General features: G+C 42.3%; 1 protein-coding gene across 1 annotated transcript; it reads left to right on the top strand.

Moving 5' to 3' along the window:
• The first annotated feature begins 1871 nt into the window (after window positions 1–1871).
• On the top strand, window positions 1872–27567 carry SRSF4 (serine and arginine rich splicing factor 4). Its single transcript, XM_065930240.1, has 6 exons — window positions 1872–2204; window positions 17948–18090; window positions 18985–19097; window positions 21967–22181; window positions 25741–25830; window positions 26085–27567. Exons 1-6 carry the CDS (start codon window positions 2098–2100, stop codon window positions 26899–26901), a joined length of 1485 nt encoding a protein of 494 aa, XP_065786312.1. The 5' UTR covers window positions 1872–2097; the 3' UTR covers window positions 26902–27567.

The following is a 27567-nucleotide window of genomic DNA, read 5'->3' as shown; positions in this document are numbered from 1 at the left end:
ACACTATGACAAGGCCTGAACTGACTTAGTAAGTGAGAGTGGAGAGGAGTGGATTCCTGAATATTTACAAGGAAGAAACAACCGGATAGAGTGAATGGGGTGTCCGAAGGTTGAACTTTGGCACCTTGCTGGAAGGAGGTGCCCGAGTTTAGGGAGCTCTTAACAGAGCGAGGGTTTTAGCGACAGGCCTTTAGCCTCTAGGGGGCGCTCTTCCCATCTGTACAATAGGTTGAGCAGATGATACAACCACCAAGGTTAGCACTTCAGAATACTATGATCCTTACACTTTCCTAAATATCAAATGGATCAAGATTACAACATAAAAATCAGTTCTAAAAGTAATATAGAATAGGGACCTCCTTAGGAGTCCAATAGTTAAGACTCCAGGCTTCCAATGCAGGGGGCAAGGTTGTTGGATCCCTGGTCAGGGAACTAAGATCTCAAAATGCCCTGTGGCATGAGGGGGGAAAATTTTTTTTTTAAAGAATAAACCATGGGAAGTCGTTTTTTTAATTTTTTTAAGCTCAGAGTGAGGAAGGCCTTTCAAACTACAACACAAAATCCAGAATCAAAGTAAAATAAAGGATGGATAAATTCGATCCCATAAACATCTGGTGTTTTTGCATGCAAAAAAAGCACTCTAGGCAAAGTCAAAAGCCAACAAACCGAGGAAAAATATTTGCAACTCATTTGACAAAGAGCTAGTGAGCTATAAACCTGTAAGAAAAATGGGCAAAAATATAAGCAGACACAGAAAGACACAGCAGAAAGAGAAAATGTATCTCTTAAATATATGAGGCTCACCGCACTCAACATAACTGCAAATTAAACTATCCTGAGATACCATTTCTCAGCTAACAGACTGACAGAGATCATAAAGTTTGATAACGTGTTGATGAGGAAATGCAGAAAGCTCCCTTTGTACTCTAATGGAATGATTTTCAAATTATCAGTCTATTAGTGCAGAACTGTATGTATAGTACACCATCATTTACTTTGTACGTGTAAAATAGCTCTAAGAGGATATTTACAAACGGTTTGCATTGCCTCTAGGCCACCAGAGGTCAGAACTGGTTAAGCGTTTTCACTCTACCATTTGAACCAGTTAATGAATTATCCGTTCAACATATAATTTTTAAAGTAAATAAAAATAGTAAAGAAACAAAACTTCTTTGTGGTTCTAGGTAAATTGGATTAGTGAAAAGGGACCCAATATTTACCGAGCTTCTACCACGTTCCAGATACTGTTCTAAGCTCTCTCACATACACTTTTCGTTACCCTGGTAGTCCACTGAGATGGGATAAATTATTCTAATTTTACAAGTTAGAAAATAGATTAAGTTGGTCCAGTAATGTAGCCAATGTCACGCCTAATCTAGTTCCATAGTTCCAACCTTCTTCACTTTCCACGTTGCTTTCATTAAAACAAGTCCTATTTTTAAAATAATACTGCTGTTATTTTATTGGGCACTTATGATGTGCTGAGATGCCCTATCCTTCTCAGAACAACTCTGGAGGGTTGCAGTTACAATCCCCTTTAGAAAACAAACGGGGCTCAACGAGGAGGCGCATAATGAGCCCATGGTCACAGATATTTAGGTGATTAGAAGCCAGGTTTAATTCCAAATCTCCTGCTCAAAAAGTCGAAGCTACTCCCGGTGCAAAGGACAAAAGCAGAAATGCTGGCAGGTCTGTGGAGCGAGGCATGGACGCTTCCGGGGGAAGTGGCGAAGCCAGCGGACTACGCTGCGCGCCAAGCTCGCGAGAGAACTGGGGATTGACGGCCTACGCACGCACCCCCCGCCCCTGTCGATCACCTGGCCCCGCCCCGCGCCGGCGCGCCCCCGGGCAGGCCCCGCCCCCGTCCCTGGCCGGGCGGGAAGCGAACGCGCTCTCTCGCTCCCGTTACCCTCCGCCTGCGGGGAGGCGGGAGGCGCGTGCTCGCGAGCTACGTGCTCGCGTACGTCACCGGGTTCGGCTACGTCCGTCCCGCTGCCCGCCCGTTGCCGCCGCCGCCGCCGTTGCCGCGCTCTCGCTTCGCCGGCCGCCGCCTAAGGGGGGCTGGGGCCGGGCCAAGTAGCCGCCGCCGTTGCCGGGATGCCACGGGTGTACATCGGCCGCCTGAGCTACCAGGCCCGGGAGCGCGATGTGGAGCGCTTCTTTAAGGGCTATGGGAAGATCCTGGAGGTGGATCTGAAGAACGGGTGAGGAGGACTGAAGAGGGGCCTGCTGTGTGGGGACGGGGCCCCGGCGGTGGCGGGAGGCCGCGGGGACGGGAGACGGACGCCTGCCCCACTAGGAGCTGCTACCGGCCATCTCCGGCTCCGCCATAGTAGCGGCGCCTCGGGGGCGCGGGTAGGCCCCAGTTCCCACTGCGCCTGCGCGGGTGGGGGTGGCGGAGGGATAATGGGAGCGATGGTGAGCCGCTGAGTGGGACGGGGGGGAAGAAAAACCCGAGTGGGATTGGGCTGCGGGCGGGAGAGCACACAGCTCCAGGGCGGCCTGGGTTTTTCCCTCTCGGGACCTGGTTCGTCTCCAGCAGAGACCGACCTTTCCCGCTCTGAGGGTTGCTGGAAACAAATTTCCTGCTTCCTTTTCACCTCTTCCCCAGTTTACTGGGTCAGATGGTCACAGCGCATCTCTCCCACGGACGGGAGCTCTGAAGGGACCCCCCCCCCCTTTTTTTTTAGACTTGCCATGTGCTATTCTTTTTTTGGGCGGGAGACTGGTTTGAATAGTCTAGGGACGGTTTCAAAAGTATCGGCTTGCGGTTCTGAAAGCCTTCACCGTTCCCTCTACAAGAGTAAATTAAAAGTCTTAGCCAGCTATCTCTTAAGACTGCGTATAGTTTCCATGCTGGGGTTTCCGTTTCTCGGCTTGCCAGGAAATTGCTCTGAGGTTGTCGAATTTGTTGGAGAATAGTGGCCACCATGAGTTGTCAACTCGTTGATGTAGACGGAGACCTACAGTTAGAAAATTGCTGACTTCCTACCCGGCTATGGTCTGTTACTTGTATTCCTGATCTACCCTGGTAGAACAGGGCCCACAGGAGCTACAAGTTTCAGGAATAACAGATGAGTCAGGCCTGGAGAAGATATTCAACAGGGAAAACTGAGAACCAGGAAATGTCAGGTAGGACTTCAAATACACGGATATAAAAAAAAGGAGTAGGGGAAATATTTTAGGGTACTAAACCTTGGATGTTAGAAGAACTCTTGGCTCCCCATCCCCCCTTTTTAAGACCTACTCTGCAACAGGTCTGACATGACTAGAGTTTATTCCCCAAAGTAATACTAGCAGCTAACACTTGAGAGGTTTATGAAGTTTTCATTGAATATCGGGGGAAAATCGGAAGCTAGAATGTACTCAAACTATTGGCTGCGTTTAAAAAGTCATTTCAAATTGATTGTTAGGAAGAATCACCTTCTTATTGAGGGAAATGTCCTCCATCACGTGTTCATTATGAATGCTAATTTCTTTCAAAGTAGAAGGCTTAGGACATTCTTCATTTTGTACATTAGAGCTTTCAACTCTTAAATTGGGCAGGGGGTTGTTACTGTGATAAATATGTGTCTGAATGATTAAGTTCAAACTCCCAATTTTCTTCGGAACCCAGCCAAGTTGACAGAATAATTAAATTTTGGGGAAAGCATGGGGTTTGAAAGCAGACAGGCCTGGGTCAAATCCTATCTAAACCACTTACTTTCTATGAACAAGTTACTTCTCTGATTCTGAGTTTCCTCATCCACCAGGAAAAGGAAGATTAGAGATAAGAATTGTAAAACATTTGGCTTGTAACTGTAAATGGTGTCTATATTCAAAGGGGTCTGACCAGATCATAAGGAGACAGCTTGTTAAGTGTTTAGTAACATGAAACCATATTTGGTGAGGTCTTTTCTCTAAGGTTACTCAAGTGATAGCAAGAAATGATGTTGAAACTAATGGGAAAATAATTAATGGAAACTAATTAATGAAATAAATATGTTGATAACCGCCAAGATGGCTGTTGATGTGCTAAATGAAAAGAGGAGGCAGAAAAACAGTTCTACTCTTGAGTAAATTAAGTGCCTACATTTGAATTAAGAAATGCTTGGTCTGTTTAAACTCAGAAAGTGAAACTTGGAGTGGTTTGTTTGAAATAGGCTTTGAAGTATGGATTGACGGGGTCTTGAAGTGAAGTGTCTGGGAGTAGTGTATGTCCTAACTGGTGATGGTTAAATGAGGAAGAATTTTGAAATACAGTTAAGTCTAGCTTGGATGAGTCTCACAAATGATCTAGAAGTTTAACAACATAAATCAGAAACAACTATAAGATTTTACACTAAACATTCAAAAGCTTGTGCTCTGGAGGGAATAATTGAGCAACCTGAGAAATGGTGATATAAGAGGAAGAACTACTGCTCCTTCCAGGACCATATATACATGGATCTCTAAGGGGAACTATTCATTTTTGCAGTCGTGCAGCTAAACCATGGTATGCATGAAATCTGTGGTTGAAAGTCAAAGGAATGAGGAATGGGAAGTCCTTTTAGGAATTTGAAGGCAGGTGTGACAGACACCAAACTGGTGCACCTCCTGGTACCTTCAGGAATCATTGCAGAGAAAATGAGTTCTGAACAAATTAGGCTATTTGAAACACAAATTGACTGAATTAGATGGCAGTAGTGCAGAGGAGTTTAAAAGGATGGCATAATTTAGCAACATGTGTAAATTTGTCCTGAAAACTAGGAAGCGTAATAGAGCTCCTTAAGAATCATTTTTAACACATCTGGATTGTGACTATTATATCTCTGAAACTGAAAAGCAGAATTTGGATGGTTAGGGCTTTGAAGATTGCTGAAGAGTTGGAAATTTGTAGAAGTGAGATTTATCAGTAGACAGTAGATAAGTTGAGCTGAAGGACTGTGTGTAAAGTTCAGAATTAAATAGGCATAACGCAATGGTATAAATAGAAAGGTTGACCAAACAAGGAAACAGATGAACTGTCCGGAGGAGATTTAGTATCCAGGAGAACATTTTATGGACCCTCTTGGGATCAGGAGAAGGCAGATGTATACAGGAGTGCATTGCCAGCTTTTATTGTACCAGGTAACCCTAATCTAGATTGCCTTTGTTTTAGAGAACTCCTGGAAAGATGGTTCAGTTTGGGACCACGAACACGTGCTGTAAATCTCCCACGACCATGTAGGCCTCTCCAGATCCCCTCTGGTCTCCTTCATCCGTGTGTGCCACACTGACTCCAGCAGGAGCACTGGGGGACCAGGGGTCAAGGAAGCAACAATATTAGCACCTGTTCTAGCCTTCCAGCTCTGTGGTAACTTTTGCTGTCTTTGATTATTTGTGGATTCTGTGAACTTTCTTTTTTGTTAGTCACTTTTATTTTTTTCATGTAAAATGTAGATGGTTTTTTTAATACAGTATTTTGCCACACAATATTGTAGTCTTGCTCATAGATCTTTCTATTTTAATTTTTCCATATTTTAGTTGGTGAATGAGACAGATCATATTCTAGGATTATTTTATTTGCCTAGCAGCTGGACATGTAAACCCCCAAACCATTGAGGAGTTGGGGGGGGGGGGGTGTTGATTTTTTTTAGTTGGTTAAATGTGTGAATTAAAACTCTCCAGGGAAACTTTGCTATAAATTTCAGAACCTGTGTTTCATAATACAGTGAAACTGAACAGCCAGAATTTACAGAGGTGTAATTGGATTTTCATGATATCTTAAGTATTAGCAAGAAGTTTTTTGTTTTCACCCTTTGCTTAAAATTCCTTCAAGTAGAAGATACCTTAGTTAATTTTTTAAATGTATTAAGGCTTTCAGTGAGTTGCATCGTTTTTCTGTTAGTCCCTGAGCACTGTAGGGCATTGTTAGTATCCTGAGATACTGGGCTAGAATCTCTACCAACCCCAGAACCTACACAGGGATGTTCTTTTTTGACTGAATCCTTGATAAGAGCTTGTTTTTCTTCTTGTTTTTTAAAGAGACAATAAGGAAAATATAATTGCTATTCAGAGTTATTGGTTTCTGGCTAATTGAAATGTTAGTTTGTTATTTAAAACCCATTCTTGGGAATTCCCTGGCAGTCCAGTGGTTAGGACTCAGCGCTTTCACTGCTGAGGGCCTGGGTTCAGTCCCTGGTCAGGGAACTAAGATCCTGCAAGCTGTGCGGCATGCCCCACCCCCACCCCCACCCCCAGAAAAAAAAGCCCATACTTAATTTGTATGACGTTTCAAAATACTGTTTTATTTCTGGTTAAAATTTTTTCATATTGTACAATTTTTAAAATACAGAGAACAAAAAATTAAAAATGACACTGTCTGCACTTAGACTTTGCCTTTTCTTGCATGCACTTCTTCAGCCTCTTCGCCTCCCTTTTTCACAAACTTGGATTCATACTGTTATGTTCTGTTTTGTAACCTGCTGCTACCTAACAGTCTCATCCTCTTCTTTGTCGTTGAGTGATCTCCTGCAACCTAGTTCTTAAGCGGTACATAGTATTCCCTCATGTAAATACTGTTTAATAAAATGTACATAAGCAAAACTAAGTTGTACGACAAGATGATTGTCTTTGGTCTTCCACTATTTTGTACATATATAAATATCTACCGTATAAATATGGCAAATATCCTTTATGTAACTCTTGGGGCAGATTCCTTGAAAATGGACTTTGGAGACAGAGTGTATACCACTGTCCCTCAGTATGCTCACAGGGTTGGTTCTGGGACCCCCTGCAGATACCCAGGTCTGTGGATGCCTAGGTCCGGCAGTCCGCTCCCCACACCCGCAGGTTCTATCAGCCACAGATGTGAGGAGCTGATTACACGCACTTTGAACTTTGGCTGCCTTTTGGTTTCCATATTATTTATATTTTCACTTGCCGTATTTAAGAGTTCCTTTTTCTGAACTTACTCTTTACCATAATGTTTTAATATTATGACTTTTTAAATTAGAATATCCAAATATATGTGTTAGGAAGTTATCTTGCAGCCTTTAAGCCTTATCTATTTAGCTTACCAAGCATAACAGATTGAAGAACTTTTAAAGAAAAGTAACTTTTTGACTGACTAGAAAATAAATACAGGTTCGTTGTAGATAATTTAGACAATACCAAAAGCACAAAGTAGAAGTTATCATTAAGAATCCTTTTAACATAGACAAGGTTTTATGTGCAATTTTATGTCCCTCTTTGCTTAATTTTTCTCACATATTTTTTTCTGTTACATTAAAGTTTTTCTCATAAACATCATTTAATGGCTACATAAAATCCATTGTATGGCTGAATCATGCTTTACCCAAGCATTCTTCCTAGGTTGTCTCTAAATTCCTGCTGTTGTGTATAACCTTGTGATGGATGTCATGTGCATAAAACTTTGTTTACATTTTTAATCATTCCTTAGAACAGGTTCTGTGAAGTAAAATGCATGTCACGGCAGGAGTGAACAGTGAAAGCTCCCCATGGGTATAGCCAAATAAGTGTCCAACAAAGCTGCGCCAGTGACACTTGGACCTGCAGCTCATGAGCTCACCCGTCATGGCAGCTCATCAGCACCGAGCAGTTGTGTTATTTAAAGTCTTTGTTAGTTTAACAGGTGAAATGGTTTCAGGTGTCTTACCAAGAGCTTTTCTTAAACGAATAAGAAATTACAAATGTGACCAAGTTGTTTTTCTACTGACGTCTTGCTGAAGTCAGCATACCTCCAAAAATATATATATTAAGTATGTTGTCTTTTTTTTCCCTCTTAAGCCATGGGCACTTTTTAAATTTCTGTCGTTTTAAAAAGTCAGTGCCAAGAAATCATACCATGCTGTGATTTGACCGAATGTTACCTACCACCTTAAACTGCCCTGGCTTGAGACTTCCACTTCATGTTCCTGGTTTCCCAGTCAGTTTGTGAAAAGAATAAACGTCATCTCTAGTAATCTGTCCAAGTCATCTTAAATCTTTATTCTCACTTTGATAGCTTGCTCCTCCTTTCCTGATTGAGGTATCAAATGAATAAAAGGGCCACATGAAATGTTCTTCCCTTCTCAAAAGGTAGGCACAGGATATAGACTAGATAAAATGTGGTTGGGTTCCCGGGATTTTTTGATTCTTCCAAGTAGTCTAAACAAGATTGTATTTTGAGTTCCTCGAAAGAAAGATGCTCAAAGCATCAGAGAGAATACTCTTGGGGATAGTATTTATGAATTTGTAAGTTAACACTGAAATTTTAAAATAAACAAGTGTTATCTCTAGTTTGTACTGATAGGGAAACTGAGACACAGGAATTGAGAGTGGCTGGTCCAAGGTCACAAAATGAGTTACTGACAACTCTAGAAACTGAAGATCTTCTTTACGCACATACCAGGTACAGCGTGGGTGGTGTAGGTCAAAGCTGCCCTCATGCGGTTTCCTTCCAGAAGGTTCAGTCCTGTCCTTTGGGGCCTTGCCTCCAGGGGTGAGAAGGTAGTTCAGGTTCCACCTCCAGAAGCCCTTAGTCTCTGCACAGGCTTCCAGCAGACTGACTTGTTACTGCTCAAAGTGAGATTGGTGCTTTGTTTTGTTTTAATGACATTGGTTCCGGGCAGAGACTGCTCCTGATTCTCCTCAGGCTGCTGTTTGAAGAGTTTAAGGGTGGTGTCAGCTTTGTGATGGCTGAGAACCAGGGTAGGATTTTGTGCAGGTAAAAGGAGTAAACAGTCTGTTGTGTTGTCATTGCTAGGGCTGTCTGGTCTTGGAGTATCCTGGAGGTGAGGGGTAGATTGTGCCCTGGATTTGCATGCCTGTGTTTTGAGGAAATGCCCTATATGACTTTTGCTGTATGTTGAGATGAAAGTCTGGAGGTCCTGGAACAGCACCTCTGCATTCCTGAAGAAGCACTCAGGGCCCTCCGCCAGGGTCCCCAACCATGTCTTGTGCCTGGATGCCAGAGGCAGGCCTTCATGAACACTGGCCTCCAAGACCTAGAGGTGGGTGGGAGGACTGGAGGGAAAGAGGTGAGCAGGAGGCTTGGGCAAGGGGGTCAGGAACCACAGACTAGATGAACTGACTGAGAAAAGTTGCTTCTTGTGGATGAAACGAAGCTGTTGATCCATTAATGTTTAAGGAATGTGAAACTACATTAAAATATTAAGTGAATTAAATAATTTTCACGGGAAAGGCGTCCCTAAGGTAGCATGGGGAATGGCATCTTTAACCCAAAACAAACAGAGACTGTGAGGCGATTATGAGGGACGTGGAAAGAGCCAAGATGGTCCCAAGAGGCATAACCTCAGAGGCTTTAACGTCTGTCACCCTGCTTGTAGTGTCGTTTAGAGGTAAGTACAAACTGGTTTTGTTTGTAGCTTTGGTGTGGATCCAGATGGTGTTGTCTGCTGAGTGTATACCTTTGTTTCATTAACTGCAAGTAACAGTGATTCTATCTTCCATTCCAAGAGTTTTCTAAATCAGCAATATGACTTTTCATCTCGTTGAGTTTTTTAATTGTTTTTAATTTGTGATTGAGTCTTCATGAACTTCAAGTGTGTCATCAGAGAATAAAGTTAGTCTCTCAGTCGTGTCTGACTCTTTGTGACCCCGTGAACTATACAGTTCATGGAATTCTCCAGGCTAGAATACTGGAGTGGTAGCCTTTCCCTTCTCCAGGGAATCTTCCCAACCCAGGGATCGAACCCAGGTCTCCCACACTGCAGGCGGACTCTTTACCAGCTGAGCCACAAGGAAGGCACACGAACACTGGAGTGGGTAGCCTATTCCTTCTCCAGCGGATCTTCTCAACCCAGGAATCGAACTAGCGTCTCCTGCATTACAGGCAGATCTTTACCAACTCGGTTATCAGGGAAGCCCCATCAGAGAATAGTTGACTCTTTTGAGACTTCCTAATTTCATTTACCCTTAATGTTGATAAGTGTCAGGAAATTGAAATGCATGCAGATGGAATTGTTTACCCTCCTTTAAAGAAAGGAGCCCTGTTGACTTTAAAGGTCACAGTGATACATTTCATTATGACAGGATTTATGGTTGTGATAGATTGATCCACAAACTATTTACAAGTATGTTGCTTTCTAGCGGTAGTCCCATTTTATAGGGTAGGAATATGGTAACTGTATAGTGAAAGTGAATTTTCTTAGTTCATTTTTGAAATAGTTTTGGATAGTTGGAAAAAAATGGTAAATAAGCTCGTAGACTGGTTGCACAGTAAAACTAGATTTGAATTTGGTTATAGATTCCCCTCTTCCTCCTGCTTTCTGAAGGAATTTTGTATTATCACTTAGTTTTTAGAATAATGATTATTTCTGTTCTCTTTTTCTCACTCCAGTATGTGAATATTCTCTCAGAGATGGGCTGGTGTCTTCTTAATGACTTATTATCTTTCTGTATATTCCTTGACTGGTGTTGAAATTTTAATAATTGACATATAGGTTTGGTTCCACTAGTAGCTTAGAGGATGTTCACAACTTATCAGTATCGTACACATCAGATGCAGAAATTCCTTGTCATTTAATATTTCTCATAAGATGCTAATATTCATGTAGACATTAGTCTTCCACAACACATTTGATGTGGCTGATTTTCTGTGCTATAGCTTATATTTCTCAAACTGTTTGCTCTTTGGAGCACTTCTTTCCACTGACGTGGAGACAAGAGAACATGACAATGGAGTGTTGATTTTAGGTGAGGACCTAGGTCTAAAGAATCCCAGATATTGGGTAGCCTTTATTTAACTGCTTTAAGTCTTCATTTCTTCATCTGTGAGATTATCAGTAAAGCTCAGAGTTGTCAACATTTTTATAGGGAATAATAATATATTATTATTATATGCAAAGGGAAAGAGGTGGGCTAGAATAGTCATGTTAATAGTGGTTTGGAAGAAAAAAAAACTGGTTTGGAGTTAAATTATAGATGCCTTTCATCTGCAAAGTATTTTTCTAGTTGCTGCTATAATCATTTGTTTAATTGAAAGTCTGTAAACCTTATCATATTCTTTGATTTCTGGTCTGTTTTTTTCCCACACCATTCATGCTTATATTTTTTGGTCCCAGTCACCATTCCTTACAAAACTAAATGCATCCTTAAGTACATAATACTGTCAATATCCATTCACATTTACCACCTCTAGGCCCAACTTTCCATCATCTCTATGCTGGTCTAATTTTTGCTGAGCCTTAAAACCAAAGACCGATTCCAGGGGTTAATATGGGGCCTCCAGAATGGGGACTGCACAGAATAATCTTATTTTTCCTCTATTCTTCTAGTCTGTTATGTTCTGAACCCACACATGTTTTCGGAAGGACCAGATGGCTGACACTGGCTAATGGGAACCAAAAGAGGAGTGAAAGTAACCTGGTTGTGACATACCCCAAGCTTAGAGGTTCTTCACCTGCCCCATCATCAGTTTCTTTTTTGGTCTGGAGAATTTACCTGACTGTATCAAAAAAAATGTTAATACAGCCTGGCTTATCTGAGATTAGATTATCAAGCCAAGCAGCAGCATTTGTTGAATTTGAAAGAATTACACTCAGGAATGTGGGAGAGAAGAAATACCTGCCTTTACAAAGGCAGTGTGACCTTGTGGTAGAGCTTGGGTTTTGGAGTCAGATGGACCTGGGTTCCAGTCCAGCTGTGCTGCCTAGGACCTCCTTGACTCTGTACAAACTGCCTGACCTCTCCCAGCCTCGTTTTCTCTTTGCAAAATGGGAATAATAGTAGTGCATTCTTCACATATCATATGAAGAATGAGTGAAATATTATAGATGAAACATTTACTTGTGCCAGGCACTATTTAGATACTAGCATTTGTTAAAGAGCTCATAGTCAAATGAGAAGATAAGCACAAAGGAAAAAGAACAAGGCTTGACATTTTTCTAATGTTTCAATTATATTTTAATACTGAAAGAAATAGGTGAGACCTAGTCAATTCTGCCTTGATTAAAACTTAATTCCATTATGTTCTGTTAAATCTGGTGGAAAAGGGAAAAAAAGAACAAGGCTTGAAAGGTCACCAAAACACTATCATGTAAAACAAAAAATTGAATAAAAGTGCTAATGCAAGTTTCTGGGACTCATGGAAGAGCATTCTCAAGTCTACAGAAGACAGTGGTTCTGATTCACCTTGTGTAATCAAGGCAATCCAGAGTTAGAGAACGGATCAAGAAAAACCTTAAGGAGTCAGTGTAGACCTCTGAGCAAAAGAATGATACAGCAGCTGGCTTTCCCTGCTACATGTGAACAGACAAGTTGACTAAGTAAAAGTAGCCACATTCTAGAGTGAAGTGAGGTGAGACCTTCCTTGTCTACCCGAGAGGAAGAGCGCGCCCCGAGAGCCCAGCAGCGCGAGCGCACTGTAGCCCGGGCGGTGCGCCGGGTGGGTCACCAGGGAGCAGGCAGGCCATGGCAGGGGGCTAGGAGTGAATCTGACGGTCGGGGACCGAGAAGAGAGGAATCATGAGGTAGGTTTTCTTCTTTGAAGGTGGGGAAAGATCAAGTGCAGACTGAGATGTGGCCAACGTTTGCAGACCAGGAATCCACACTAGCTCTAAGCAGAGAGCTCTTGGTGTGCGGGAACTGCCAGTGTGCCGACGTGAAAAGAGCCCCAGACTGGGTACTGGTGAGCCCTGAAGTCGCACCCCAGCTCTGCCACTCAGAGAGCACGGGTAAGTCATCCACCTTCCACGGGTGGCCGTGATGGCCCTCCCTCCTCGGAGGCTAAAGAGAGGGAGGCCAGAATGCCCAGAGCAGCCTCCTTCCTGTCTCAGGATAGAAAGGATCTCAGGAACCCACTTTGTGTGTGGCAGCTCCTAGTGGTGGGTTACATACAACCCCCAGTTACTGGGGTCGTCAAGTTGCAACCATAATCCGTGGCCCAGGGCAGTGAATGGGACGCTGGTCAGTTTTACCTTGAGATCCTGACCACTGCTTCCCTGGGGTTTTGCAGACCGTTGGTACTGGGGATAGTAACACAGTTGTCACTCACAAGCTTTCTGAGTTGGCCTCACCTGAGCACTAGAGAGTTGGCTGCAGAAGTGCCGTTCTGCAGTTTTCCCAGCACTTTATGCAGAGAGCAAGAATTTCTGTTTTTTACCACAGGCCTGTCAGTGTGCCCCTTTGCACTTCAGAACACAGACTGGCTGAAGCACAGGACCAGCACTGAGTGCTTTGAAAGAGCTGTTTTGATTCCTATTCACTGAATGCTGTTTCTTTCAGGGTAGATTTAAGGGCTGTGCCCTTAAAGTACATTGCTTTTGACCCTAGTTTCAGGGTTCAAGCCACCCCATGGGTTAACTTCAACAGATGAAAATTTTTCCTTGGCTACAGCAACATCCCTAATCCTGACCAGCCATGGAGGTTCGGTTCTTGCCAGTGAATGTGGGAATGGCTCACCACATTGGGAAAACAAAACACATCCTGCTGATGGTTGGCTGAGGACTGTCATGTCCACATACAAAGAAAAGCATGTGGCACAGTTTTAGGACAAAGGTGAGCAGAGATCCGCCGTGGAAAGGGGCAAATTTTTCCTATAGAGAGAACATCCAAGGCGTGCCCCTGGTAAGCAGCGCTGGCAGGTGAGGGCAGGCATACGCATGGAGGCTTGCTTTCCCTCGCCCCCCAGCCCCACTCCCCGTCAGTCAGCTGGTGGTGCGCACCCCCTCAGTCACCCCCGTTCAGGGAAGATGTCTGGAAGACAGAGGTGGCCCTAAGCCCTCCCTAGAGGGGTCAGGCAGACTCCCCAGCCTCTTCAGTAGGACGTACACAGTGGTATTGGGGACCACTGGTGTAGGTTATTAGGATCAGGGGATGTGCAGCAATATCCCAACCTTGGGTGGTCATTTTTCTTAGGTGAAAAACTGATTAACTTTTCAAAAACTGAAGTCTTGGAGTACTTCAGTTTAAAAGCATGTCATTCCAGCTCTAGCATTTCAGAGTTCTGACAGTTTGAGCAATCCGTTAGCTGTTGAATGGGGAAGACCCGAGCATTGGCAGTAATGTAAGAATGGACTGAGGTTTAGAACAGCCCACATAACTCAACGAGGCTTTTATTTGTGGTGTCCCGATTACCTGTTAATATTCAGTAAGAATCATGGTGCCCGCTTTTCTTAGAAAATGACAGGGATTCCTCTTCCTTCATTTTTTGACTAAATTTGTCAGGATTAAACATAATCTAGAGGAAAACAGTTTGGGGAAAGGCAGTTGCAGAGGAACACTGAAGAAAGGAATTTTTCTTTTAATTGGAAAGATTTGCATTTAATAGATAAGCCAGACTTTCTGTTCTTTTACACAGGCGTAGAGAGAGGGCAGATGTAACATCTGAGAGTCAAGCCAGAGGAGGCATACGGATGGGGTTTTTTTGGTTTGTTTTTATCAGTCCCTGCCTTAGAGGGATTTTATAGTTTGTCATGGGTTCATTCTCCCGAATTCCTTCATCTTCATTCTCATACTAGAGTTACTGAAAGATGGTTGTTTTTAATAGAGAAGAGGAAGGATGTCTGCAGCTAGAATTAAGAAATTTATCTGCTAGGTTATGACCATAAGGCTTATATATACAGGTCACTTTAGTGGTATGTCTACTTAAGTACACGCATGCCAGCTCATAGTGTGCATGCATGCGTGTGTGTATTTTGTATCCCTCCTTTGGCACAGAATTCATGAGGAGAGTACTTTAGGGGAGAGGAGATCAGTTTCATGGTTTTTTTTGCTGCAAAGCACAAAGGAATTTTAAGATCTGTTTAGAAAGATTCTCTGATGTTACCAGGGAGAGCTTTACTTTCTTAAAGGCACAAAAATTTAATTCAGAGACAAGCTATTTAAATAAAACTAAAATTCTGTCCCATCATTAAGCCAGAGGAGGACTGACTGTACCTACTTCTGATGTTAGGAGAAACCTGAGAGAGACGGAGTGTAGCTCCCTAGGATTCAGAGAAATAAAATGGTTTAGATGTGCCTTCAGAATCGGTTTGCGGTGGAACCCGGACTAAAATCCAGGCCAGTTCCTGCCACTCCAGTCTTAATGGCGTTCTGAGGTCAGGCCACAGTCTGAACATCTGCTGTTTTAATTGTTTGATGCAGTGTGCCTCAGTTTCCTCATCTGTAAAACTGATAATGGCACCTGGTTCTTGGGTACCGTGTTTATTAAGTAAGTAACGTTGTTTAGTACAGAAGTTACTTAATAAATATTAAGTACCATTTTATTGTTGCTATCCAGTCTTCTGCCTGATTTGGGGAACTCATTCACTCCACTTACTGAATGAAGTGAGGTCATCCTTTCAGTAAAACGGATCGACACAAACAGTGATGTGGTGGAAGCAACCCCGCACTGATCTGATCTTTGCTTTGCTTACAGAACAGGAATCACACCAGGCATGGTTTATGGTGCAGGAGGATATCTGACTCAGTCTTCCAGGCCCACCCAGCAAGTCAAGTGACGGTCAGGTCCTGATTTAATCCTTGGACTGGACTTTCACATTAAACGTTAGTTAGATTTTGTGGCTTTTCACAGAGTAGTAGCCAAGATTTTTCTGTGGGATAAATTATATCTTAATTCAGCTGTTTTAGTAAGTGGCTAAGATATCCCCGAAATGTGGTTCCTAAGTAATCTGCTCGTTTGGACTTCTTAAAAGTGTAGTAAATATTAGGGAAGAACTGCAGGGGTCATTTTCTTCTGACAACACAAATGGGTCCCTACACCTCAGAAAAGTTTTATTGGGAAGCTATGCCTTGCTTCAGCCTCAGCTGCAGAGGAAGATTGATCACTGTGAGCATTATTATTATTATCTTTTTTTAGATAATTGTGCCTCCACCTGGCAGATTGTCACCTTCCCTCAGAGGGCAGGATGAGCTCTTAGTGTGCACAGGGTGATGCTGGAGTCTGGGAGGATGCTCTGCCACAGAGTTCTGACCTGAGCTTCACTTGTCAACACACATCTGGCTTTCTGTTTCAGGTTACTTGCAGGGTTTGGGGTTTTGCATTCTCTGACTCCCAAGTGGTTGTAAACCCTAATTGTTTTGAGGAAAATAGGTGTTCTGTGATGTCTTTATACAATCCTCACAAGTCAGCCGTTGTCCTTCTGACATCACATCAAACGAGTTAAGGGCATTGAATGGTGCTGAGCCAGTGTGAACGCTTAGAGGGGAGGGGAGGCCACTTCATGCCCGTGTTGGATGTTTTCTCTCATCCCTCTGTACTTGGCATCTGGGCAAGTTGGCAAAGCAGACCTGTGACCAGTCTTGACAGTTAAATTAAGGAATGTACTTCTGGGGGCAAGGAGATGTTTTTATTATATATTTAGAAATAAACCAAAGTAGAAAAAAAATTTTAATTAGCTCTTTAATTTTGTCTCTAAGAGTGATAGTGTAGCTTTCCTGAAGACCCACTCTACTTGGGAAAAGGCAGCTAGCTGCAGTGTATTTTATCTGTTAGAGATTTTTTTATGATCATAAAGCACTTTTTAACTTAGTAAGTTACTGATTTGGAGAGGTTTTACTTGCTGTATCAACTATGACAGTCATGGTCAAAATCTTTCTTACTAAGCTGCTTGGCAATTCCAGCTTATGGAAGTGTGAAACCATGTTTTAAAGTCTTCATAATCTGTAAGTTGAGCCAGGTGTTTTCTGAATTCTGTTATTGCAGAACATTTCCCATTAAACACTGGGTGTTTCTGTGTTACTTTTCTTTAATGGAATTGAGCTTCAGTGGCTCTTGAGGTTTGAATGCCACTCACAGACATTTCAGCATAACAAAGGTTTTAGCTAACATTGTCACCTTGAGAGACTCTAGTAAAGCAAGACTTCCTCAGTTTTGGTTCTCTTAACATATTGCTGAGTACAGCATTACCTGCTAAAGGAAGTGGAATAATTTGGTCAGGCTGGATGAACTTCTGGCAAGTTTTTTAACTTGTTTTTAGTTTCAGTAGGTTTAAACCCAGAGGAACACCAGTGTCTGTGTACATAGTTGTGTTAAAAGTTTAAAGCTGTTGATTGTAACTTGTATGATTAAGATGGTTTTGGTTTTTCAGTATAGGCAGTTCTCACAAAGCTAGACTTTTCACAGCCACATCAGACCAAACTTAAGTTTATTGATAATATAGTTTATAGGGCGTTTGTTTGACCTTGCTTCTAAATATCTTACAAATTTTGCATTTTGGTTTTATAAGTTTTTCCCTTCAACAGGCATTAATAGGATTGGGATAGGGGGTTGTTTTCTTTTGGATCTGTGTTAAACCACCAAACCTGTTTGTTTGCTGGGAAATTCCTAGCAGTACTATGTAAAAGAAGTTTGCACAGTTGTATATAGATTTTAGAGAATTTTAGCCTACCTTTAAAGCTCATGGAAATGAATTTGTAATATCATGAAGAGGAGAATAGCTCCAAGTTTTTTTCATTGGTAGTATTTAGAGTAGTCAATTCACCTGTGGCTCGTTTAGGTAGAGAAAAGGGGACTTTAAAAGCTTTTTTCTTTCGCTGAGGAGAATTATAGTACTTTTTTTTTAACTTGGTTTATTACTCCAAACATGATCTAACAGTTAAGACACAGTGCCTGAATGTAGGTCTAACTATTCTCTAAGGTACTACTTTGAGGCTAAAGCTAAAAAGATGAGTTTTTACATGATTTGAAAGAGCAGATATTCAGTCTTGTAGGATTACATATTTCATACCTTATACCAAGCATCCCTGTGGAGGTCTTTGCATTTGCCACCAGCTACTTGGGGAACAGAAGAAATGATCTCTGTATATTAGCCAGCCTCCGACTAGAAATGCAGGAGTCAACCTTGAGAAATCTCCCTGCCCTTTTGCAGTGCCCATGGACACAGAACTGAATGGTTTCAGCTAAAGGGAAGAGAAAGCCGAGCCGTAGTCTGCCAGACCTGCCTGACCTTTGCTAAGCATGAGCCTCAGTGCTTTCTCTTTAATGTTAGTGAAACTGAGTGTCAGAATGGTACCAACCAGGGTTTTGTTTGCTCTTTTCTAGATATGGGTTTGTGGAGTTTGATGATCTGCGAGATGCAGATGATGCTGTTTATGAACTGAATGGCAAAGACCTTTGTGGTGAGCGAGTAATTGTTGAGCATGCCCGCGGCCCACGACGAGATGGCAGTTACGGTTCTGGACGCAGTAAGCATTTAAAGGGCATTTGTATCGGTGACATGCCTCTGTTATTAAATGTTAATTTTTAAATTAATTAATTGATTAATTAATGTTACATTGAAATGTATTGATTATTTAAGCCATTTGTTTTATAAATGATGTATCTTTTTAAATGTAAAATTGCAAATAAACATCTTTAATAATGTTTAATTTTAATTAAATTAATGACATAAATTTCTTGTTTTAATACTTTATAAATATGTTTAATGATGTATGTTTGTGTTGTTGTTTTTTTTTCTCTGTAATGCAATTGTTTAACATAGATTTAACAAAGACCTCAATGTTTTAATTAAAAGAATCCTTTGAGGCTAAGATGACTGCCTGTCCATTTGCTGACCTTGGGTTACCTTTCCATGTGTGGCTCTTTGAACCATTGTGGCCCTTGGCCGACCAAAAACAGGAAGCCATGTGACGACCGCAACCTTTCCCCATTAGACCTGGGTGGTGAGGATCCCAAGGGTTAGACACAGATGAGATTAAACTGAAATAGGTGCCTGAACACTTTTTTTTTCCATATAAAATATTCACAAAAACTTTAATCACTGTGAGTAACACCAGTAACCGATTTAGTAATTTGGTTACTTATTTCTAAATTGTTAATAGTTTGTAATTTATGCATGTTATTTTTAAATATAAGTATTAATGAATATATATACTTACAACTTTGTAAATTAAATTAAATTTTCGTGTTAGCTGATTGCTTATTTTAATCTAGATTAGAATTAAGGGTGGGGATAGAGTTAAAATACATATACTCTTTGGGGTGGGGGCAGATGGTATATTTAATAAGGGGAATGTGTGCTATGTTGTTTTTTCTTTTTCCTCCACTGAAGTAATCTCATCTATTTGAACCTTCCAAAGGTGGATATGGTTATAGAAGAAGTGGCCGAGATAAATACGGCCCTCCTACCCGCACAGAATACAGACTTATTGTGGAGAATTTGTCAAGTCGGTGCAGCTGGCAAGACCTAAAGGTTTGGGCCCTGTTAACTTTCTGGGATACAGTTGGGCAGGAGTTAAGGTTGGGAAAGAGGTCATTTTATACAGGCCCAGGCACACCGAGAAAGCTTTCCCAAAGTATCTGAAAATTTTCCGATTAAAGTTTCCACAGGACCACAGTCAGAATCTCACTATCCTGTATGTTACAGGACCGGCATGCCAGGGACAACCTATATTATATGAAGTTTTCTCTATGGAAAACGTTACAGAGAGAACACAGTGTAGTTTTGCCCTAATAAAAGAAAAAATTACAACTAACGGTGTTTCCTGCAATATTAGTTGTAATATGCAAGTTTGTGTCAGCTTCCAACGTAGAGCCTCACTGGTGAAAATAACTATCTGACCCATGTCCTTTTCTAAGTTTTATTTGTTTTTCATCGAATTTGTTTATTGTTATTATTTTTTTTGGCCACGGAGCTTGTGGGATCTTAGTTCCCCTATTCCTGCTGAGGATTGAATCTAGGCCCACAGCAGTGAAAGCGCTGAGTCTTAACCACTGGACAGCCAGGGGATTCCCTGTCCTGAAAAAGTTTTAATCTCAAAAGGGAAAAAACCTTATTTAGTAGTGTCTTAATCTGAATGGTTTTAGGAGGGCAAATGTAAAGGACGATTGGAGTTTCCTATCTCACTTCTTGTTAAACAAGTCATCGCTAGCAAAATGAGTATTCTTAGGGTTAGCAAAACATAGTTAGGAATCCTTCACATTCAGGTAATCTTATCAGTGTGCTTTCACATCTTTTTTCTTTCTTTCTTTCTTTCTTTAATTGCTCTCAACAGCCTTTAGCTAACAAAGATGAGATGCAGGAAATGTTAGTTCACAGTTGGTCTTAGCAGAAGAGCTGGGATTAAAACATGTGCTGGTATTTTTTTCTAGCACACTGTTGGTTGTCAGTATTACAGCAGGCCCTTAGCGAGTGTCTGCCAGCAAGACTGTGTTCCCCAAAGAAATGACTCCAGTATTCTGAGAATTAAGAATTGAACATTGTGAATTAAAACTAGAAAAACTTTCACATTTGGGGTTAAAATGGAGCCTGGCCAACATCCGCAATTGGTATTATGCTTCCATCCGCTTGGCAACTTAACTCGGGAGAGGAGAGCAGTTGAGCTGATTTCCTAGGAAGTCAAGGGAGCCTTCAGAGCAGGACTCAGGAGCCCACCTGCCTGGATGGAATCCCTGCTCTGCCACTTAGCGGTTATTTTCCTTGAGCAACTTACTTTCCTCTTGTGCCTCATACTCCTGAACTATAAAGTAGGATTAATATTCATGTCTGTTGTGACAAAAAACTAATGCATTTTTATATGAAAAATTGGAATGGTTCCAGGCATAATAAATGCTAGTTATTAACCAAGAAAATGCAAAATAAAATAAGCAAAAGGAATACTGTCACTTTTTAAAATGTGTAAATGCATGCTACCCAGTGGTGGTGTTGAGATGAACATTGGTCGTTTCACCCACAGAGTGGGTGGTACTAAGAATTTACGTTCTGAAGTCTGGCTGTTATGTTCACATCCCAGCTCCTTCGCTTAATATTAAGACCTTGAACAGTTTGCTTAATATCTCCTGTATTTCATTTTCCTCATGTGACTGTATATAGGACTGCGTTAATTAAATCCTGCTTAATCAAACAATGAACATGTAATATGTTAGGAGCTGTTATTAACAACGTTGGAAGTATGTCAGTATCTCAGCTTGCCCAGGATAGTCCCAGGTGTGGCATAACTTAATAGCATTTTCCTTACTCTTTAAGATGTATCCCAGTTTGGATGATAAATCATTGATTTATGGGCCTTGTGCCTTTTGCCCAGAATTGCCACTCCTGCAAATAATTCAGTTGAAGTAAAGAAATTTTTGTATGAAGATGTTCATTGCTAGATTATGAATAGTAGCAAAAGACTATATGTAAAAACTAAAAGTCCCAACAGTTAGGAAGTGTTGGACACACTAATTATGAAGAATGTAGCTTATGTTAAGACATGTGTACATTTTATGACACCATGAGCAAAGGAATAATATCAAACAGCATATATTCAGTGTTGGTAACTGTAAAATATGGAGAGGAAACCAATAACAAAACGAATTGCTATGGGATATTTATGTATTCATTCCACAGATAGTTATTTTGGGGTATATATTATGTATAAACAAACATGGGGAAATTGGCCACAAGACCCTAAGTTTTAAATTTATCCAATTTCGTTTTCTTTTTAAACACTAATCACATCTCCTGTGTTCATCTGGCATGTTGGTTGTATTTTCTCCAGCCAACCAATTGGATTATATTAAGTCCTCAAAGAGAATGAGCAGAGAGCCTTACAGTAGTCATTACAGAAGCCAGGGGTGGACAACACTGTTCTGTTCTCTTTTTGTCTTTACTAATCCATTATGATTTTGTTTACATTTTACCTTAGATATTTATCAACAACTATACATGTCTTCAATAAGAATTTATAATGAAATGTAAAAGACTTGACTTGCATGTAGTAACTTGAGTTTCTAAAGCTTCTATAATCAGAGAACCTACCACTAAAAAAATTGGGAAATGATAGTTAACTAAAAAATTTTATATTCAATTTTATATTCAGTAAATTCAAAAATTTATATTCAAACAAAACAGTTTAAAGGAACAGTTAAATATTTGTTATCTCTACTACCCACCTAATGTCTGATGCTTTAAAGAACCTCAATAAATAGTTGGTGTGTAGCTGGAAATACTTAAGGTCAACTTCATTCTGAGAAACCTGACATTTCTTCCTAAAGGCAAGGGAAAACTTTGATGGTGATGATTGTGTTAGGTATTTTCATAAAATGTGTCTTAACCTATTCCGGGATTTTGTTTTTCTTAGGATTATATGCGTCAGGCAGGAGAAGTGACTTATGCAGATGCCCACAAGGGACGCAAAAATGAAGGGGTGATTGAATTTGTGTCTTACTCTGATATGAAAAGAGCTTTGGAAAAGTTAGATGGAACAGAAGTCAATGGCAGAAAAATCAGATTAGTTGAAGACAAGCCTGGCTCCAGAAGACGCAGGTCCTACTCCAGGAGTCGGAGTCACTCAAGGTACTGTTGATGTCTTCAGGTGTTTCAGCTTCCTGTAAATTCATTAATGAACATGTGTTGTTTAGTCGCTAAGTCATGTCCCACTCTTTGTGACCCCATGGACTGTAGCCCACCAGACTCCTCTGTCCATGGAATTTCCCAGGCAAGAATACTGGAGTGGCTTGCCATTCCCTTCTCCAAGGGATCCTCCCAACCTAGGGGTCAAACTTGAATCTCCTGCATTGCAAGTGGATTCTTTAACATTGACCCATCTGGGAAGCCCCAAAAAGCACATAGATAATCCATTTTCATTGTCCTGTGGAAGTCTTCAGTACTGTGGTTCTATCTGGTTCAGTAACTCAGAACTTTGACCTGAACATTTATTTGTAAAACTCTTGAACACTTTTGTCATGAGTACAAATAGAAGTAAAGTCCTTTCTCTGAGGCAGGTATCAGTGACCTCCTTTCACATTTATTCCTGGGTTCCCTAGATTATACCATTACTGGGGGCAGCATGACCACTGGCCCATTGGTTACTCTCCCAGATACTCCAGCTACTCAGCAACGGAGACTGTCTTATTCAACAGCTGCTCTGCAGATGGACCAGACAGATACAGTCCATGCTCTCTTGAAACTCAGTCTAGTGGAGATGATGGGTATTGAGCAAATAATTACCATCGTGCTCAGTATGTTAAAGGAAAAGTATACAGCCCAACTTTGAAGAACTGCCAGAGGCTTCCCTGAGGACATGTCATAGAAACTAAGCCCTAAAGGTTGTGTTGGACATGATGGGCAAAGAGGGGGGATAATGCCAATTTAGCAGAGAAGACAATGTGTTTTGAAGCCCCTGTTGGGGGAACGGGCAAAGCAGAGGAGAGCAGCTTGCTGTGAGACAGCAAAGAGCCAGTTCCTGCTGAGCCACAGGCCAGGGTGAGGGTTAAGAGCAGTGGGATGGCATTAATCTAAGCTTTCCATGTTTTGTTATTTTGTTTATTAACTTTTCATTATGGAAAATATTAAACATATAAAGCATTAGAGAAAATATGAACCTCAGCCCCCTTATACTTATTGCTCATCCAGCTTCAGTACTTTTTATTTTGCCAGTCTTGCTTCATCACTCCATCCTGCTGCACTGTTTGAAGGCAAGTCTAGACATCCTGTCACTCCATCTATAAATACTTCAGTGGGTATCTAACCTTTTAAATAAAATCATGAAGCCACGTCACAACAACACATCTATATTCAACTTTCCCCAATTGCCTCAAATACATGTGTATATTTGTAGTTGGTTCATATTAGAATCCCAGTAGGTCTACACATTACAATCAAATGACATGTGTCTCAGTTCTTTAAATCACAACTATCTCCTCCTTCACCCTCCTTATTCTCCATGCATTTAGTTGTGGAAGAAACAGTGTTCTGTTTTGAAGATTTTCCACAGTTTGAAAGTTTTCAGATTGTGTTTTTCTGGTGGTGGTAGACACATCCCTTTATCTTATCCCGCATGTTTCCCATAATGTTGTGGTTCGATCCTGAGGTCACTTAGGGTAAGGCCAGGATTTGAGCAGGTGCCTTGTGCTTCTGTTGCATCCCTTGTGTGGGGTCTGGATGTGTCGCTTTGAATGATGATAAGATTTGTCGGCGTGAGCCGCCCCTTATGCAGTTCTGCAGCAGTCCACCTCACAGTGTCAATGTCTATTGATAATCATCACCTTACATCATTCAGTAGCAGTTGTAGCATGATGACTTTCTAATTTTCTCATTCTTTGTGCATTTAAAGGCATTATTTCTGTGAGGGATGATTTCCCTCTTGCACCCTTTTCCTCCCACCCTAACAAAAAATTTGTATAAGAAAAGGAAAATAAAAGTTGATACATTTATTTACCAATTTCCAGAACATTGAATGTGCCCAGCAACACCCAAAAGTGGTGATGAAATTGCTTGTTTAGCATCACTTTGAATAAATTCTGGGATCTTTGTATATTTAGTGTTTGATGCATTGCAGTCATTTTTTTATGCTCAAATTATTCTGTCTTTGGTCATCGGGAGCCCTTCAAGTTGGCTTCGGTGTCTCTTTTAGTTTTGTTTGATTTCTGTGTGAATGCGCTTTACTAAATATTTACCCAAATTTTTCATTACAGCATTTTTAAACATTAAATATTGACAAAATAGTTCATGAGCATTCGTGCCCTCCTTGTAGCTTCTACAGTACTGAAAGTTTGCCTTTCTCTGTTTGTAGACACATCCTATGCATTTATTTTGCTGTACCATTTAAAGAGAAGTCGTAGAAATTAACACTTTACCCCTAACTACTTAATAATGTGTCTCCAAGAATGAGATTAACCGCACTTAGATTTTCTAACCTAATGACATTAGTGGTGATTCCATAAAGTCATCTAATGTCCAGGCTGTATTCAGATTTCCCCAGTTGTTCATTGATGTCCTTAGAGCTCTGTTTTCTCCTGGCCAGGATCCATCCAGTCATGTGTTGCAAGGAGTTGTTGGGTCTCTTCCGTCTGAAGTAGTCTGCCTGTATAAATCCCCCCTCCCTCCCCGTGACATTTACTTTTCTTAGTCTGTTTTTTTGACTACTGCCCCACATTCTGAATTTATGTTTTTCTTTGTATTGTTGAACTTATACTTCATTTCCTGAACTTCCATAAATTGGAAGTTAAGTCTAGAGGGGTGTGATTGAGATACAGATTAAGCATTTGAGGCAGTTCTTGCATAGATAATAGCGTCCAAAAATCTTTGAAAGTCACTTTCTGTCACGGTGATACGTCCCATCTTTGCTTTTCCTGCAAAAGAACTGGTCATTTTCCCCAAGGAACCCTGGTTGCTTTTGGTAGGAAACAATAGTCTACAGTCTTGGTACTAAAGATTTTTTAAACTTGAAGTGTACAGTTGACCCTTGAACAAGTGGGGGTTGGGGCGCCAGCCATTCATATGCATTGTTCCCACACCCATGGATTCAACCAACCGCAGACCATACCTGTATATTAAATAGTATTGCAGGCCATACCTGTTGAAGAAAACCCCATATGTAAGCGGACCCATGCAGTTCAAACTCAGGTTCTTCAGCAGTCAGCTGTGTTTTTTTAAAAACAGCTCTCTGGTCTCAGTGAATTGCATGACTAAGTGAAAGGCAGAGAGTATGCAGGAAGGCCAGTTAGGGGTCTGTGTGGTAGCAGGGAGTGGTGGTGGCTTGGGCAGGGTCGGGGGCGGAGGAGGTAGTTAAGTAGAGAAAGATTAAGAGAGTCAGTGCAGAAGAGGGGGAGGGAGGGAGGCAAGTCCAGGACGGCTGTGGTTTCTGGTGCCAGGAGCTGGTGAAGCACAGTGGCCTCTGGTGGGAGTAAGGAAGCAACCCAGCAAAACAGCAGGTGTAGGGGAGCCGGGGGTTTGGGATTAGAGGAGTGTTTTTGCAGGTGACTTATCTCTGGGCCCAGATTGTGGGAGAGAGTTTGGTTTCAACTTTGTGTCTGGAAACCGCCAGGGTCATTCGTGTTAAAAAGATGTCTTAATTGACTTTTCACTCGGTGTTTTGTCAGCAAATATTAAAAGTACGTATTTGCGCCCCTAGGTCCCGCTCTCGGAGCAGACATTCTCGGAAGAGCAGGAGCCGGAGCGGCAGCAGCAAGAGCAGTCATTCTAAGAGCAGGTCCCGGTCCAGGTGGGTGTTCCTGGGGTTCGTGCAGGGCCCACTCGCACCTCCTCCCGCTCTGATGCTCACTGTGTTCCCAGCCTCCCCTCACCCGTTTTCTTGGCTCTAGGACTGCAGTCGTGGGGGTTCGGAAGGCAGTCCTGGGCCAGATCGAGCCGGGCCTTCCCTTGTGGGGCAGAGCTCCACAGATGGCTGTAGTCCATCTCTGACGGGGCCTGACGTTTGAAGTCCCACGCAGCGTCCCTGTCCCCGTGTCTCCCCAGGTCAGGCTCCCGTTCCCGGAGCAAGAGCCGAAGCCGCAGCCAGAGTCGCAGCCGCAGCAAGAAGGAGAAGAGCCGCAGCCCCAGCAAGGACAAGAGCCGCAGCCGCAGCCGCAGCGCCGACAAGCGCCGCAGCAAGAGCAAAGACCCGGCGGAGGAGAAGGTGCAGAACAGCGACCGCGCCGGCAAGTCCAAGAGCCGCAGCCCCAGCCGGCACAAGAGCAAGAGCCGCAGCCGCAGTCAGGAGAGGGGCGCGGAGGAGGCGCGGGGCAGCGCGAGCAGGAGCCGAAGCAAGGAGAAGAGCCTGCGCAAGAGCCGCAGCCGCAGCCAGGGAGGCAGCCGCAGCCGGAGCCGCAGTAAGAGCAAGGACAAGAGGAAGGGGAGGAAGAGGAGCCGGGAGGAGAGCCGCAGCCGGAGCCGGAGCCGCAGCAAGAGCGAGAGGAGCCGGAAACGGAGCGGCAAGCGAGACAGCAAGTCAGGCAGCGGCGGCGGGAGCAGCAGCAGCAGCAAGAAGAAGAAGAAGGAAGACGCTGACCGCTCGCAGTCCAGGTCACGTTCCCGCTCGGCCTCCAAGGAGAGGGAACGCGCCAAGTCCGAGTCTGGCCAGAGGGAAGGCCGAGGGGAGGGTGAGGATGCCGGCGTCAATCAGGAGACCCGGTCCAGGTCGAGGTCCAATTCCAAATCAAAACCAAACCTTCCTTCAGAATCACGCTCCAGATCAAAGTCCGCCTCAAAAACCCGGTCTCGGTCCAAGTCTCGGTCCAGGTCTGGGTCCAGATCACCCTCCCGGTCTAGATCCAGGTCTCACTCGAGGTCCTAACTGGCCGTGGCCACAGCTGGAACTCCCCGAGACGTCTTTTTGTACATGTTTGGTAGCTGTAGCACAAGTGGTTGGAGTAGAACATACGTCACTACTGTACATTTTTAACTCCCCTAATGGTGTGTCTACAATTGTTAAATCTAAGTGCTTCCTCTCCATAAAGCCTCCTGGGGCCAGGCCTTCCTGCTCGACTGAAAACAATCTTCTCTTTGAAAACCCCTTTTACTCATGGCCCACCCTAGAATATCCAAAATGCCTTGGCTTTCAGGCCTGGCCTTTCCTACAGGGAGCTCAGAACCTGGATGGCTTTAAGGCTGGAATGATGTCATAGGTAGGTATGGTGAGTTCAACCATTTTGCCCTTGAATTGATGCCCTTTGATGTATGCCATTTAGTGAAAGTGCTAAGTCTTAAGTTTCCTACCACTTTGGTTTCATATTTTTGGACTTAACAAAGTTGTGAATAGCAAGCACAGTCAAGGAAAATTGATACCTGCAGTAACCCATAGGAAATAAACTGTAGAGTTCCATATTCTGGTATTGTGATTATATTGTTTTATATTAAAAAAAAAAGAAAAGAAAAGAATTTTTTTTAATTTTATTTTTCCCCGTCTTGCAAAGTATAGTGACTCCTGTTTCCATTAAATTTGAATAAAGACTATTTTTGC

The sequence above is a fragment of the Muntiacus reevesi genome, chromosome 3 (genome assembly GCF_963930625.1).
Source record: "Muntiacus reevesi chromosome 3, mMunRee1.1, whole genome shotgun sequence".
NCBI classification, from domain to species: Eukaryota; Metazoa; Chordata; class Mammalia; order Artiodactyla; family Cervidae; genus Muntiacus; species Muntiacus reevesi.
The sequence above is the reverse complement of the archived record's forward strand: the minus strand, read 5'-3'. Positions and strand labels throughout refer to the sequence as shown.